The 16684-nt window shown below is 43.4% G+C and overlaps 1 protein-coding gene across 1 annotated transcript in view; it reads right to left on the bottom strand.

Annotated features, from left to right (window-relative positions):
- The window catches only part of KMT2E (lysine methyltransferase 2E), a 607980-nt gene that overhangs the window by 399396 nt on the left and 191900 nt on the right, over nt 1-16684 (bottom strand). Inside the window, 1 exon segment of the mRNA XM_029615154.1 lies at nt 1202-1429. Coding sequence (XP_029471014.1) covers nt 1202-1429 — 228 coding nt within the window.

The raw sequence follows: 16684 nt of genomic DNA, 5'->3' as shown, positions 1-16684 counted from the left end.
CACTCGCAGAAAGGACCACATCACCCTCGTGCTTCGAGAGCTCCACTGGCTCCCAATCTCCTTCAGAATCCGCTACAAGAATCTCACTATCATACACAAGACACTATATAACCATGATGTACACTGGCTCAACGACTCCCTACACTTCCACACCTCCAATAGACCCACCAGATCCGCATACAATGGTTCATTACACATACCCCTAACTAAATCCCCCCTTAGGGCCACAAAAGAAAGCACCATCCATAGCAGGGCCCTCAAACTGGAATGATATGCCACCTGACCTGCGGCTGGAACTCTGCTCCCACAAATTTAAAAAAAAACCTAAAAACCTGTCTCTTCAAACAAGCCTTCACATAATCCTCCCCCCCCCCCCTCTTTGCCCTTGCCAATTCCACCAAATCACCAAACTGCATTTATTGACACTGTAAATTCCATGTTCATAATGTTATAATGTTATATATCTTTCTTCTCCTTATCCAGTTACACCTTGTTATTCTGCCTTTTGTTTCATCTTATGTACTTCTCAGTTACTATTTGATGTAATGTTTATCCACCTGTTACTTGTAAACCGATGTGATGTCCTTCGAACATCGGTATAGAAAAATAAATAAATAAATAAATGGTTCCAGATTTAGAACTTCATGCAGTATGGTGCAACCATCTGGAAGAGATCTTTGACAGTCATACAGAAAACGTAAACATGGCTGAGAGGAAAAGCAAAACAAAAATGGTACTCCTCCTTCCTAAAGCTGACAGACCCTTCCTCTTTCATTCCTAACCTGCTCTCTCTCCAGCCACACTCACCAGAGTTTCTTTGCTTCTCTGCTAAAAGCTGACTATTCTTACCATTCCCCAATCCATCTTTACCAGCCCTACACTCTCATTCTTCTGGTGTCCTATCTTATTCATATGAACTAATTTTGAAAACAATTTGGACCCTCACCATTAAAAATCCTACTTTCACATTTTTTTTCAACTTCATCTCTTATAAAGAAAAGCAATAACAAAAATAAATGTTCAAAATAGCTGTTAGGCTCTGATTCCATCAATTATTTTATTGAACTCTGATTTCCCAACCGCTCCTTATCCTTTTTCATGCTATCTTTAAAGTGTTGTATTAATTTTCCCTTATATTTGGAGCTGAACATTTCTTTTACAAAAATAAGAAAAATAAAACACCAAATTGCATTTCCCCTACCTCTACTGGGGGTCTGAAGATAAGATTGCTGGTATTCATGTCAGACTTGTTGATAACTTCCTTATCATTTTCATCACTTAATTTCAAAGCTATTCTTTGTGCCTCTCTTTGAACACCCTCACTATACTGGTTGATGTTTGCTTCTTCATAACGATCCATCCATGCCTTAATTTTAGTCTCCCATCCAAAATTCGAACCATCACTAGGATCGATTTCAGGAGCTGAACCCTACAAAACATAGTGAGAGGTTATTAGTACTTGAATGTAATCCTCTTTAAAGTGCCTGAAAAGTGGAAAATAAATCAAAATACATAAAATTAGTTAAAATATGGCACATTTTTCAATAGCAACAATTTTAATGACACTTCTAAATACTTTGCTGACATAAAAAACAGCAGAATTGCTTACCTGTAACAGGTGTTCTCTGAGGACAGTAGGATGTCAGTCCTCACACATGGGTGACATCATGCAATGGAGCCGAGCAAGGAAAACGTATGTCAAAGTTTCTAAAACATAAAATCCCTTCGGTCTTACAATCTAGAATTTAAGAAAAAACTTACGACGTGGAGACCCAACTCCATGGGGAGGCGGGCAGGTCTCATGAGGACCTACATCCTGCTGTCCTCAGAGAATACGTGTTACAGGTAAGCAACTCTGCTTTCTCTAAGGACATGCAGAATAGCAGTGTCACACATGGGTGAATCCCTAGCTACTGGCATTCCTTCAACAAAAAAGGGGGAACAACAACTGGGGCCAATGGGCACCAACAACTATATTTTTGTTGGAAACAGGCTTTTTTTTGCATATATGTAATCTTAAGAGAGGGCCTGCCTAAACAAAAATAACGGGCCATAAGTGGGAACAGAGTTGGGTCCAACACCCCAAACAAGTTCGGAAAGACAGATTGGCCAAACCTACTGTCCCAGCTATTCCTGTCCAAAGAGAAATGTACTATGAATGAGTGGATAGAACTCCACATCGCAGCCTTGCGGATCTCCTTCATGGGGACTGCTTGCAAGAGGGCCATCAACACTGTCATGGCTCAGACAGAGGGAGCTTTGACATGACCCACAAGATGCAATCCTTCCTGGGCATTACAGGAGGAGATGCAATCTGTTAGCCAATTGAATACCATCTGATTCGCATCGGAGATCCAGCTTGCTCTGATCAAAAAAAAAAATGCTGGGGGGACTGTCTATGGGGTTCTGTCTGCTCCAGACAGAAGGATAAGGCATCCAAAATGTGCAGGGCTTGATCACATTGGTGAGTATGAGGTTTGGGAAAAATGCTAGATGAATGACTGACTGGTTAAGTTGGAAGTCCAATGCCACCTTAGGATCTGTAATCAAGAAAATATTTAGTATAAGTTGGATAAGTCACTAAGGCCTGAAGCGATCACCACCAAAAATATGACCTTCCTAGTCAGGCACCTTAGGTCACAGGAGCACAGTGGCTTGAAAGGAGCTTTCATCAGCTGAGCTACTATCACGATGAGGTCCCAGAACACAGTAGGAGGCCTTAAGGCAGGCTTCAAATGAAGCAGGCCCTGCATGAAACGTACAACCATAGGCTGTACAGAGATGGGCTTACCTTCAACACAATGGTGAACCCTAACCAATATGGTCTTGAGACTAGTAGATGGATATAAAAGGTAATCAAGCAGCAAGTGTTGAGCAGGAGAAAGCATCTAGGGCTATTTGCTCATACCACATGGAATACTTCTTCCACTTCAGTCCATAAGACTTTCAATTGGAAAGCTTTCTGGAAGCTACATGGACAAGACACACATCCTCTGAGAAGTTGAGGGGTTGCAGGATCAACCTCAACATCAAAAGCTGCAAGCGACAGGGCCTGGAGCTTAGGATGTTGCAACTTGCACTGATCCTGAGTGATGAGAGCTGGGAAGTCCCCAGAATCTGATTGGTTTCTGGGTGGATTACTCCCAGAGGAGCAGAAACCAAATATGTCTCGGCCAATGAGGGGCTATGAGAATCATAGTCCTTTTGTCCTCTCTGAGCATCATAAAGTCTTCATTACCAGTGGAAGCAAAGTATACAAATACAGAAGACCCTGGCCCCAGTGGAGGGCAAAAGCACCTGAGGCTAGCTTGCCATTTGTCCTGTATGTGGAACAGAAGAGAAGAACTTTCCTGTTCCAAGGGGCCATGAACAGATCTATCTTCAGGATTCTGCAGAGGCAGAAAATCTGATTCGCTACTCCTTGCTTCAGAGACCATTCATGGGGTCTGAAGGATCGATTCAATCTGCTACCCCATTCTCCAGACCCGCCAGATACATGAGTATTAGCCTATGACCAAATCTGACCACTGCATGACACAGGAGGTAAGAGCCTGTACCTCTCTTCTTTTTCATGTAATACATTGCCACATGATTGTCCACTGGATCACAATCCAATGGGAGCACTGGAAAGAATCAGTAAGTACTGCTTAGAGAAATTTTTAAAACTTAAAAGTATTATGGAGAAGTAAACTATTGGGATATATTATTTAGTGTGTTCATGTGTTTTGTTTTAAATAGGTAGTCAGAAAATCATGCAACAATCCGACGTTTGTGTGTTTGAGAGGAGTTCAGTTTTGTAAGGAACAGGTAAGTGCAGTTGCTTATCTATAACAGGTGTTCTCCTAGGACAACAGGATGTTAGTCCCCACATCTAGGGGAGCTGCCTCTTCTCGAACCCCAGGGCTGTTGCACCAAATAGGTGGCATCGGCCTTTCTGTTAACTGGGGAAACGGAGATGAGGTGTACCCACATACAGAGGAGAAGTTCCTTAAAAATATTGTGGATTGGAACTACCAGGATCTCCTTAGGAGTGTCAAGGAACTGGAGGACTTCCAGGATCTTGTGACGTGCATCCTCCTCTGGAAGGAGTTGAAAGGGAATGGCCTCAGCCATAGCCCTGAAACCCCGCAAACGACAGGTCCTCAGGCGGTAATCGGCGCTGTTTCTCCGGGGGTAAAAGCTCCAAGAAAGAGGTTGTCTGAGTACTCTGAGGACAAGTCTGTGGAGTCATCACCCCATGGATCATAAAGGACCCTATTCCTCACTTGGGCCAGGGCGCCGAGGGCAAAGGCCATGAGGGTATCAATCCTGGGCTCAGAGGGCTTCGGAGGACGCCGGGGTACCAGCAGCACTGATGGATCCCCCGGCAGAGGGGGTCAACGGCTGCGGCAAGCCAGAGGGGCCCGGCAGCGGCTCGGGGAACTGTGGGCGAGGACACCTGGCCCGGTGGCCTCATCTTCCTCGGAGGACCCGAGGATCAGGATCACTCCAGTGGAGGGCATCGGTGGCCAGAGCCTGCCGATGCTGCTCCAGAACCGTGCCGGGATGGGTAATAGTGCCGGTGCTTCCGGGATTGCTTATGATGCTCGGCCTGGTCTTTCCCCGGTGCAGAGGTCGATGACCCAGAGGTTTGGGGGAGAAGAAAACTACTGAGGATCAATCACCCTCTCCTCGATCCTTAGGGGTGCTGACTAGAGGGGTCATGAGGGGGAGAGAAAGAGACTGATCCCCCATGGATCCTTGGGCGTCGAAGAAACCGATGCAGGATTTCGGGGTCCCGAAAAGCTTCACTGTTTTGTCGAGGTATGCTCAATACCTCTTGGGTGTCATCTGATCGCACAGATGGCACCCATGGACATCGTGCGTGGCCCCCAGGCAGAGGATGCAAACCTTGAGAGGGACCGTGATGGACATAGTCCGCAGGCACTGGGGGCACAGTCGAAAACCAGTCAATGCCATGAAAAAGACCTGGTGTGCAGTCGATGATTGACGGGCACCGGGAGGTGGAGAGTTGGGAATCGACTGCAAGATCGAGAAAAAAGGCCAAAAAAAGACCCTCCGTCCTAGGAAGGCACCGACCGCGAAGGGCGACCAGACAAGGAATGGAACGCAACTCGGGAATATAGAGGCAAAGACAACAAACGAGTGGAGCTCCACGAACCGCAAGGCAGCTACACCGCATAAAAAAAAAGACTGAAGCGGGACCTCGCGTGCATGCGTGGATAGTGACAGGCTGGGCATGCTCAGTCTGCGGGCCAAAATTTCTAGAAACTTTGACAAAAGTTTTCCTTGCCAGGCTCCGTCAGATGATGTTACCCACATGTGAGAACTTCCATCCTGCTTGTCCTAGCACAGTGATGGCTAACCTGTGACACGCCGAGACGTTTTTGCTGACACGCGCAGCGTTTCATGGACTATCAGGAAATTTATTTTTTTTTTTTTTTTTAATCGGCTGTGCCGAGCCTTTTTTTTTTTCCAGCTGCGCCGACCCTTTAAGATTAGTTTTTTTTAGTATCCCCTCACCCTCCAGACCCCTCCACCCCCCCCCCCCCCCCAATGCCCCCGGGCGCAGGGAGGCTCATGCGGCGCAGCGACAGGCAGATAGGCAGGGCCATGGTGAGGCTCACCTCACCACGGCCCGAAGAAAAAGATCACATTTAAACGTGCTGATGCTCCTCCTCCTTCCTGCCTGTGCAGCCCCGGAAGTAAACGTTGCCGGAGCCGCGAGGGCAGGAAGGAGGAGAAGCATCAGCGCGTGCAGAAGAGGAGCAGCACTTGCGCTTACGGACTACCACGAATTCCAAGTCGCAGCGGCCCAAGAAGAGGAAGAGGCCCGGCAGCAGGGCCACAGCGGCCCGAGAAGATCAGGGCCGCTGCAGAGCCCAGAGGCCCAGAGGTGAGAGAGAGGCTGAGGTTCTGTAGAGGGGGTGTGTGTGTGTGCATGTATGAGATGAGTTGAGAGATTGTGTTTGAGAGTGAGGACTTGAATGTTTGCAGATACAGCATGTGAGGAGCCTTTGTGTGTGTGTGAGAGAGACAGCATGTGAGTGAGAGCCTGTGCTTGAGCAAGACAGCATGTGGGAGTGAGAGAGAGCCTGTGTGTGTGAGAGTCAGACAGCATGTGCCAGTGAGAGACTGTGTTTATGAATGGTTGTATGAGAGAGAGCATGTGACAGTGAGAGCCTGTGTGTGTGTGAGAAAGAGAAATGCATGTGAGAATGAGAACCTGACTGTGTTTGAGGGAAGAAGATGGAGAAAAAAGAAACAGAAAAAAAAGACAATATAAAAGGAATTGGCAAAAAAATAAGAAAGGGAAGGTGGAAAAAAAGCCTGTGACCAACCAATTAGAAAATTAAGAGCAGACAGCAAAGGCAAAAAAAAAATAAATTACTTTTTAGTGATTGGCACATGTAATCTTTGAGAATGTGCAAGAATAGCACTTTCTCTACAGATCTCACAATGTAGGAAATCAGCATGGAGAAAGTGGAAGCCCACGGGGCCTGCACAGAGGAGGCAGCAGAATGGGCTTCAGTGTCAATAGCAGCAATCGGCACCTCCCCAATAGCCATGTGGCAGCAGTGACAGTGGCAGCAGAGGAATGAGAGAGGTTCCGAGGTTGCTGGCAAAAGAGAGGGGAGGTCTGCCTTTAGTGTGTGCATGTGTATGAATGGGACTCTGCCTGGGGGTGTATGTGTGTGAGAATGAATGTGTGCATGCCTGGGGGATGGGGAGGGAGTGATGTGAAAATGATTGGGAGCCAATAAAAGAAACCGACTGACAGATGAAGTTTGTAACGTTTGCTTGGGCTTGAAGTGTATTAAATACCAACCTTCAATTGAAGATTTAGCCAATGAAATTCAGCAATAAAAAAGTCATTAAGCAGGTAAGGTAAAGAATTATTTGTTTTTGCTTTATTAATAAATACAGTACATATATTAAAGTTATAACTTTGTATTAATTAGAGCTACAAATATCACAAAATTATGGATTTTTTAGAAGTGACACACCACCCGAGTTATGCTCAGTTTTTTTATGAATTTTGACACACTGAGCTCAAAAGGTTGGCCATCACTGTCCTAGGAGAAGGGGGGAGTCTTTTCCGAAGGAATGGGCTCCATCTTAACCAGTGTGGAACCAGGCTGCTGGTGCTAACCTTTAAAAAGGAGATAGAGCAGCTTTTAAACTAAAACAAAGGGGAAAGATGACAGTCACTCAGTAGCACATGGTTTGGAGGGAGGTATCTTCAAAGGATACTAATGTAGCATTAGAGTCAGGGCATCCCAACAGAGAGGGAATGGCAAATAAAACAGAGGATGTCAACGCCTCTCTATTGCTCCATAGTGAGACCACACCTTGAATACTGTGTGCAATTCTGGACACCGCATCTCAAAAACGATATAGCTGCACTGGAAAAAGTGCAGAGAAGGGCGACAAAAATGTTAAGAGGCACAGAACATCTGCCCTATGAGAAAAGGCTAAAGAATTTAGGGCTGTTCAGTTTGGAGAAGAGACGACTGAGGGGGGATATGACAAGTCTTCAAAATCATGAAAGGAATTGAACAAGTTAATGTAAATTGGTTATCTACTCTCTCAGATAATAGAATTTATTTATTTATTTATTTTTATATGCCGGCATGACCAGGGGGAACTCCATGAAGTTAGCAAGTAGCTCATTTAAAACAAATCCAAGAAAATTCTTTTTCACTCAGCGCATAGTTAAGTTCTGGAATTAATTGCCAGAGGATGTGGTTACAGAAGTCAGTGTAACTGGGTTTTAAAAAGGTTTGGATACGTTTGTAGAGGAAAGATCCATAAACTGCTATTACGGTAATTATAAGCAATAGTAGCTTATGATTTATCTAATGTTTGGGTACTTGCCAGGTACTTGTGACTTGGATTGGCCACTGTTAGAAACAGGATACTGGGCTTGATGGACCCTTGGTCTGACCCAGTATGGCATATCTTATGTTCTTAATTGGACAGTCAATTTCTGAAAGCCCATAGTGTGTACCATATAACCTAGGAGCTCCAGGAAGTTGATCTGAATCTGACATTCCTGGGCGGACTAAAGGCCCTAGGTGCTGAGTCCATCTAGATCACTCTACACCCTAAATTGGAAATTTCTCACTACCAAGAGAGTCCAGGAGTGACAGAGTGACATGAAAGCAGTCCCAAGGATCTTGAGTGACTTGAAACCACAGGGACCTCAGGGTCCACTGGACTCTTCTCAAGAGGTGCAATGAGAGTAACATGCATGGTTGCAGCCATGTGGCCAAACAGTCTGAACATGTGCCAAACTGATGTTTGCTGACTTGCTTAGATCTCTACCATGATGGCAATCAGGGTGATAGTCCTCTGCTGCGGCAGGAATGCCTTGGCCTGAGCTATGTCTAGGAGAGCACAGATGAATTCCAATTAAAGTGATGGGCTGAGATGGGACTTGGGCTAGTTGATGATGAACCCTAGTGACTCCAGCATCAAGCACACAGACTCCTCTGCTCCTGCCTCAGAGAAGCTCTTGATTAGCCAACCATCCAGATAAGGAAACATGTGCACTACAAGTCTGCAAATATGTGCTGCCATCACGGCCAAGAATTAAAGAAGACCCGCAGGGCGGATGTCAGCCCAAACGGCAGAACACAGTACTGGTAGTGCTGGTTTCCCACCACAAATTTGAGATACTTCTGGTGACTGGGGAAGATCTCTATGTAAGTGTCGGTGTCTTTTAGATCAAGAGAGCATAGTCAGTTCCCTTTTGCAGAAAAGGAATAAAGGTGTATTGGCACATGAAGAGCTAGAAGGCTGCTATGTGGGCCATGAGCATAGTTCCCCAAAACACCTTCCTCCCAAGAGTATCCAGGGCCCTCGGATCATAAGAACATAAGAACATGCCATACTGGGTCAGACCAAGGGTCCATCAAGCCCAGCATCCTGTTTCCAACAGTGGCCAATCCAGTTCATAAGAACCTGGCAAGTACCCAAAAACTAAGTCTATTCCATGTTACCATTGCTAATGGCAGTGGCTATTCTCTAAGTGAACTTAATAGCAGGTAATGGACTTCTCCTCCAAGAACTTATCCAATCCTTTTTTAAACACAGCTATACTAACTGCACTAACCACATCCTCTGGCAACAAATTCCAGAGTTTAATTGTGCGTTGAGTAAAAAAGAACGTTCTCCGATTAGTTTTAAATGTGCCCCATGCTAACTTCATGGAGTGCCCCCTAGTCTTTCTACTATCCGAAAGAGTAAATAACCGATTCACATCTACCCATTCTAGACCTCTCATGATTTTAAACACCTCTATCATATCCCCCCTCAGTCGTCTCTTCTCCAAGCTGAAAAGTCCTAACCTCTTTAGTCTTTCCTCATAGGGGAGTTGTTCCATTCCCCTTATCATTTTGGTAGCCCTTCTCTGTACCTTCTCCATCGCAATTATATCTTTTTTGAGATGCGGCGACCAGAATTGTACACAGAGGCATTATGACATTTTCCGTTTTATTCACCATTCCCTTTCTAATAATTCCCAACATTCTGTTTGCTTTTTTGACTGCCGCAGCACACTGTATCGACGATTTCAATGTGTTATCCACTATGACACCTAGATCTCTTTCTTGGGTTGTAGCACCTAATCCGGTGTGCTTCCCCTCCCAGGAAGCACAGAAGAGTAGGTTCGAAGGTGCTTGGCCTTCTTGGGAGCGGAATTAACCACAAATGATTGTTGCAGCAGCTGGCACTTGTCGAATCCAGGAGCCTTCTGGATAAGGTACACCACATCAGACTTCTAATTAATGGGAGCCACAGAGTGGATTCTCCCACATCTTCATCATTAACTCCATAAGGATCTCGTGCACTGGGAGGCTCCATGTTCTGAAGTATATTCAGCATCTTCTGTCAGGTATTCTTTAATTTGGCAAAGCCATTCCATTTAATTTGCAGACAATCAACTGGACAAACCCTGCAAAAGAGAGGTCTTTCTGCTGGGGGGAGGAGAAGGGTCAGAGGGGAGGCCAACCAATGCCACATCTTCTGAAGCCTCTGAGAAGTCTCCATCCCAGGAGTAAAGGGGGTCCTCGTCACTGTCATAAACAGGAAATGGATGCTGTGGTGCTTGGTCCTCGGCCAGGGATATAGGTATGAGTACCGGAACAACTGAATGGGTGGCTCGGACCCCATGGCATCCCATCTTTGGGGGAGTTTCCTCCTCTGAGGAATCATGGACAACCACCAGATGCACCACAGATGCCCCAGCAGACACAGACAGTGGGGGGTGCTGGTAGGACACCTATGAGCACTTGTAGGGAGCCAAGCAGCAGCTTGAGAAGCAACCGTGCCAGTCCAGTCAGTGCTCCAATACGGAGGCCCTGCAGCACATTTTCCATAGTGAGCTGCATGTTTCTCCAGCTCCTTCTTGAAGATCGCAGATGCCATCACTGACTAGTAGCCAGGAGCTATAACCGGATTCTCTTCAGAACCGAAAGGAGGATTAGTGACTGACATCTGGACCATCAGAGGATGCAGCAAACCTCTGGGAACTATGGAGGATGAGCCGTTTTTACCAAGGGGCGCTTCAGGGGCTTCTCGGCAAAAGCCGGAGTATCTCGGTGCCCGGCACCATGTACTGACTGGGACCAATACTGATGCTTCTTCGGCTTCCCTTGAGGCTTGGCACGGTCCTTCCCAACTGACAAGGTCGAAGAAGAGGAACCCGATCCGATCTTTGACTTGGAGGAGCTAGGCGATGGCTTGTCTTCGGTCCTTGATAGTCATTGATGCCGATGCAGCTGATGGCCCCACCAATGTCTATGGCTCGTTGATAATCAGTTTAGCTCAGGCGGCCGTCAGTGTCAATAGACTGGTCTTCCAGTACCCAAAGAGTTGTTTCATATTCTCCAGACGGGCTTGGCATCCTTTAGGGGTCATCTGGGTGCATCTATGGCAACCCTGGATGTTATGCAATGCCCTCAAGCAGAGAACACATCTATCATGGGGATTTGTGATAGATATAGTCCTTGCATATTGAGGACAAAGGTGGAACCCAGATGATATGATGTTGCAAAATAAAAGGAACAAAAACTCAAAAATCGATAGCAGTGGCTGTCAATGGCTAGCAGGCACCTAGCACACTGTCGCCACAGGGTTTGCAAACATGAAAGAAAATTTAGAATAATGATCGAAAAACTTACGTAAGGACGATACACAAGGGAACCAAGGGACCCCATGTCAATAAGCCATGAATCCCATTAGTGAAACGTTTGAGAAAGCGAGATAAAGCAGAAAGAGAAAAAAAAATTTTTTAGAGACTCACAAACCACAACTACTGGGCTCCACGGAAAAAGTAAGACTGAAGGGACCCCACACGGACGCACGATATAATACATGCTCGGGCATTCGCAGAGAGGCTCAGACAAAGTTCTAGAAACTTTGACCTAAGTTTTTCATGCCAAGCTCCTTCAGATGAAATCACCCATGTGTGAGGAGTGCCATCATGCTTGTCTTGGGGAAAAAACATAAAAAATAAGCAATGAAAACCACTGACATAATACTAATTTCTTCTTATTAAATTTAAGCATGTGGTTTTTCCCGACTGCTAAACTGAAATTTTGAATTGTCAGAGGATCCATCAGTGAGGTAAAACATTAAAAATTCTCAATCTAAATATAAATTACTCAAGAAAGGTATGACCAAAAAAGCAGAGAACAAAGATATAAAGTATGTTAATTATTTAACTTCTATATTTCAATTAATAGTAGAGATATTAAACTGTTTCTGCAGCTAAGAAGTGATGCCACAACACTAGTAATATAAAAGAAAGAGGTGCTCGGTTTTAAAACCAATTTTAAAAAATTCAAGAAATACCACTAATTTTAAGACACAGGTTGAGAGATTCACCCATTTAGACACCAGAGTAAAGAGCTTTTCAGAAAGGTTGGGCAAATGTTTAAAAGGCAATTCTGAGTTTGAGGCCAGTCAAGCTCAGGAGGCAGAACTGCAATGAATACACAGATGAGATAAATAAAATAATGCCTCATTATATCTAACTTATGATTTCTCGCTTACTATTTGAAAACAAACCTCAAAGCAGGGTAGACATTTATTATGAAAATTAAAGTACTAGCCTCACTGCAATATGCTTAAGCTACATATAAAGTCACTGCAGTGACGTCTGTCCCCTATACAAAAAGGCATAGGATACCCATGAACCATTCATGGGCTGCAGTGTTGCAAACTAAGGATAAGAAGTCAAACACATTTACCCATACTTTAGTTATAGCACAATGCCACTGACATAACTCTCTTCACTACTTATTTAGCCCAACTCCACTGGACATAATGGGAGGAAAAGGCAGTAATTAGACATACATTAAAATAAAGCACACTGCTGTTATGACTTCTTTATATGCTTACAGATTAAAGCTACTACTGCTATCATTCACCAAAACTAACCTATAAAGTAACTTTCTCTCCCCCTTCTTCTCACCTAAGCAGCTTTTTCTTTTTTTGATTGATTAGATTTTATTGAATTCATTTGATCTTAGAAATGTCCAATACATACTGAATCAACATGGCTACAATAATGGACCGAGTGAAACACAACAGTGAAATAAACATGGCACTGGATAGAAAAGTGAAACTAAAAAAATGCTAAAACTTTACAAGGATTTACAAGGAATCATGACTGAAAATTATCTAAAGCTTTCAGTAAGTAAATCAGGGACACATGGCATATGAGAAAAATGAACCGCAAGAAAACATGAGGCTGAGCCAGCCAATTCACTTTGACTGTAGCACTCTGAAATGCCATGCAGGACATTCAAGTTTGGTCTTCCTGTCTTGATGGAAAAGACAGACTATAAATATAGAAGTAATGCACTTGAGCTCTAGGGAGGAGAAAAGGCAGCTAACTCAGCAGACCCTGCTTGCACAACAACAGTGCAGAGAGAGTTAGGCTCTAAGACTTCCCTCAAGTCCTTGGTTAACGAAAGAACTAGTGTCGCTTGCAAGCACTAACTGTGGAGGGGGGGGGGGGGGAAGAGATGTTCTACCTTCTCCTCTTTACCTCCGTCCCCTGAGCTTATTTATGCGCATCAATTATATTGATTTATTTATATTATTTACTGTATTTTCTGTTAATACGAGTTTCATGAGTTTTAGATTATGTTAAAATGAGTCTCTAGAGTTTTAGGTTACGTTTAGTGTTTCTACTGTTAACTGGCCTCATTGTTCCATGTATCGCCTTAGAGCGAAATTGAAGTTTCATTGTAAACCGATATGATTTGTACTTTTACAGGAATGTCGGTATAGAAAAAATAAAAATAAATAAATACATAAAATGTTATTTTTCATCATTCTAGAAGCTACATCAGGGTGAAAAAAGTCCCAGGGAAAGAGTAATCTGTCGATATGGTATTTGAAGGTATGAATAAATAATACTATACTATATATAGGATTATAAACAATTTGGGGCAGATTTTCAAAGGGTTAGGCGCATAACCCCGAAAACCTGCTCCTGCCCGCATGTTATAAAATTGGGTGTACATTTGTGCGTGCAGGGTACCGCGCACAAGTGTACCCCGCGCGCGCTTCTTTTAATATCTACCCCTTTGTTTCTAAAAATATGCCTCAGTCAATTTCACATTATGCTTGCTCAGTTAGCTAGTCAACATATACATATGTACACACATTATATATATATATGTATGTTTATATGTGTTTATAAGAAAAAAAAATAATTATCTTTCGACAAACTCTCTCCCTACGGTGAATTAGTGATATGTATATATCGGGATCTTTGCTTTCAGTTTTTATTTTATTTTTCCTGGAGCTTTCAATGTGATGATAAAAATAAATCAATGGAACAACGACTTTTACACTGATTTTTTTTCCTTGTGCTTTTAACAAAATAAAATAAAAACTGAAAACAAAACAGTGTTTCCGTAGATAGCAGGATGAATTAGCCATGCTGTCATGGGAACTGTCCATCAGGGCCCGGGAGGCAGAGCTTGTCAAACAGAGGTCAGAGTTTTGCTTCCTCTGCGGCTATGCGTGTGTTCCCACGCAGGAAGTAACAGATTCTCCTCAGTCTGTAATTAAGTGTAGTCATATGGATATAAGGGGAATGGTCGACTAACAGGGAGAAGGGCGGGTCAGCATGGCTAATTCATCCTGCTATCTACGGAAACACCATTTACGGTAAACAAACTTGCTTTTTCCCCATTGTTAGCAGGGCTGACTTAGCCATGCTGTCATGGGAGTCCAAAGCTCCTATTTGAGTCATTCTCCTTTTTTTTTTTTTTTTTTAAAGCGTGATTTTGGAAGTGGTAGTCGGCCCTTTGTTGCAATGCATAGTTGTATGTCCTCTTTTGTTCCTTTTTCTTTTTTTTTACACTGAGAAGGATTGCAGTACAGCTTGACCGACTTTTGCATCAGTCATTGGTTGTTGGTCTAAACAATAATGGGAAGTGAAGGTATTTAGACATAACCACGTAGCCGCTTTACAGATGTCTATTGGAGAGATGTGGTGAAGATGTGCTATGGATGTTGCCGTAGCTCGCACTTGATGAGCGTTTGGAAACTTCGGTAGAGTTTTACCTTGTTTAGCATAGCAAAATGTTATACATTGCGCTATCCAGCTAGATATTGTTCGTTTGGTCACTGGTAGACCTGGCGCGTTAGGGTTAAAGGAAACAAAAAGTTGAGAAGCCCGTTGAGCAGATTGTGTTCTTTGTTTGTAATACGCTAATGCCCTCTTGCAGTCCAGCGTATGCAGCATACGTTCCCGTCGTTGGAATGAGGCTTGGGAAAGAATGTTGGTAATTCTATTGTTTGATTTAAATGGAAGGGCGATACTACTTTTGGAAGGAAAGTTGGGTGAGTTCGAAGAACTGCTTTTTGGTGGAAAAACTGTAGATATGGAGCGTAGTGAACTAAGGCTTGCAAGTCACTGACTCTTCTTGCAGAAGTAACTGCTGTTAAGAATACTACCCTCCAGGTTAAGTATTTTATGTGAGCAGAGTCCATGGGCTCAAATGGTGGTAACTTTAGTTGTTCTAATACTACGTTCAGGTTCCACGGCACTGGTGGTTTAGCAATGGGCGGACGAAGATGCAGGAGTCCTTTGATGAAACGAGACACCAATGGGTGAGTGGAGATAGGCTGATTTTGGTATGGTCTATGGTAAGCTGCAATTGCACTCAGATGAACTCTAATCGAGGTGATTGCAAGATCCGAAGCATATAAGGTATAAAGGTAGTCCAGAAGTAGCTCCGGGGAACAGTCCAAGTGGGGAATTTTGTTAGATGTGCACCAATTGGTATAACGTTTCCACTTGAATCCATAATTGTGCCTAGTTGACCGTTTCCTAGATTCCAACAATACTTGCTGGGCTGTTGCAGAAATGTGTTGCCATCAAGTGAAGAGAGGCGTGAAGTGGGTGAAGAAACATACCTTGTTGATGGATTAGTAGATCTGACTGATTCGGCAGACGAATCGGGTCTGTTACGGAAAGGCGAAGTAGATAACTGTACCATGGTTGCCTGGGCCACGCAGGTGCTATGAGGATTAATTGTGTCCGGTCTGTTATACACTTTTGAATAGTTCTTGTGATGAGCGGTATCGGAGGGAAAGCGTACATCAGGCTTTCGTGCCATGGAATTAGGAATGCATCTTGTGCTATTCTGTTGGGAGTTGGCCACAGTGAGTAGAAACGAGGAAGTTGAGTGTTCTCCTCTTTTGCAAAGAGATCTATTGTCGGAGTCCCCCATTTTCGAAAAAGAGTTTTTTTTTAAATTTTTTTTATGCTATTTTCAGATATATTTACATCATATATCAACAAGTATTAAGAGATCCATTCAAGTTACATATAGAGGAAAAAAAAAAGAAAATTTCAACGGTAATACAGATTAATCACAGATCTCTAATCTAAGGAAATATGGGGGGCAAAATGTACTTAAGGTATAATGAAGCTCTATTACTAGGTATTACATCAAATAAGAAATATACCGACATTGAGAAACACTTCCCCTAATTTCTTACTTAGGATACAGCACTACCACTTTTACCATCTAAGAACCCCCTTAGTTGGTCAGGTTCGTAAAAGATGTATTTATTTTCCCGATATCTTAAGAGACATTTGCAAGGATATCTCAACATTACACTTGCGCCTAGATTTTGGGCTTCTAATCTCATCTGCAAAAACTTTCTCCTACGCTCTTGCGTTGGACGAACAATATCCGGATAAATCCACACAGATTGACCATAATACTGAACAGTTCTATTTCTAAAGAAGAATTTTAAAACAAGATTTCTATCCTGTTCAAAGGCAAACGTGGCCAATAATGTTCCTCTTATCTTAATCTCAGTGTGTATTGATGTCTCGATCAAATCAGTGGTGTTCAAAGATTGCTGCAAGGAATGTTGTGCTTCCTCTTCTTCTCCCGTAGCTATCACAGATTTCTTGGAAACAAAATATGCTTTTGTAATCTCCGGTGTAATTTCTTTAGGTATTTTTAAAGATTCTAACATATATTCCTTTAACATTTCAACTGGATTTAGTCTCTTCACCACAGGAAAATTCACAAATCGAAGATTTAAATAACGAAGTGAATTTTCTTTAATTTCAAATTTTCTTTCAGCATTTACCTCAGCTTTTATTAAGGTCTCTTGTACTTTTCCCATTTTAGTG

Source organism: Rhinatrema bivittatum, chromosome 9, assembly GCF_901001135.1.
Source record: "Rhinatrema bivittatum chromosome 9, aRhiBiv1.1, whole genome shotgun sequence".
NCBI classification, from domain to species: domain Eukaryota; kingdom Metazoa; phylum Chordata; class Amphibia; order Gymnophiona; family Rhinatrematidae; genus Rhinatrema; species Rhinatrema bivittatum.
Note: the sequence above shows the minus strand (reverse complement) of the source record. Positions and strands in the feature narration are given on the sequence as shown.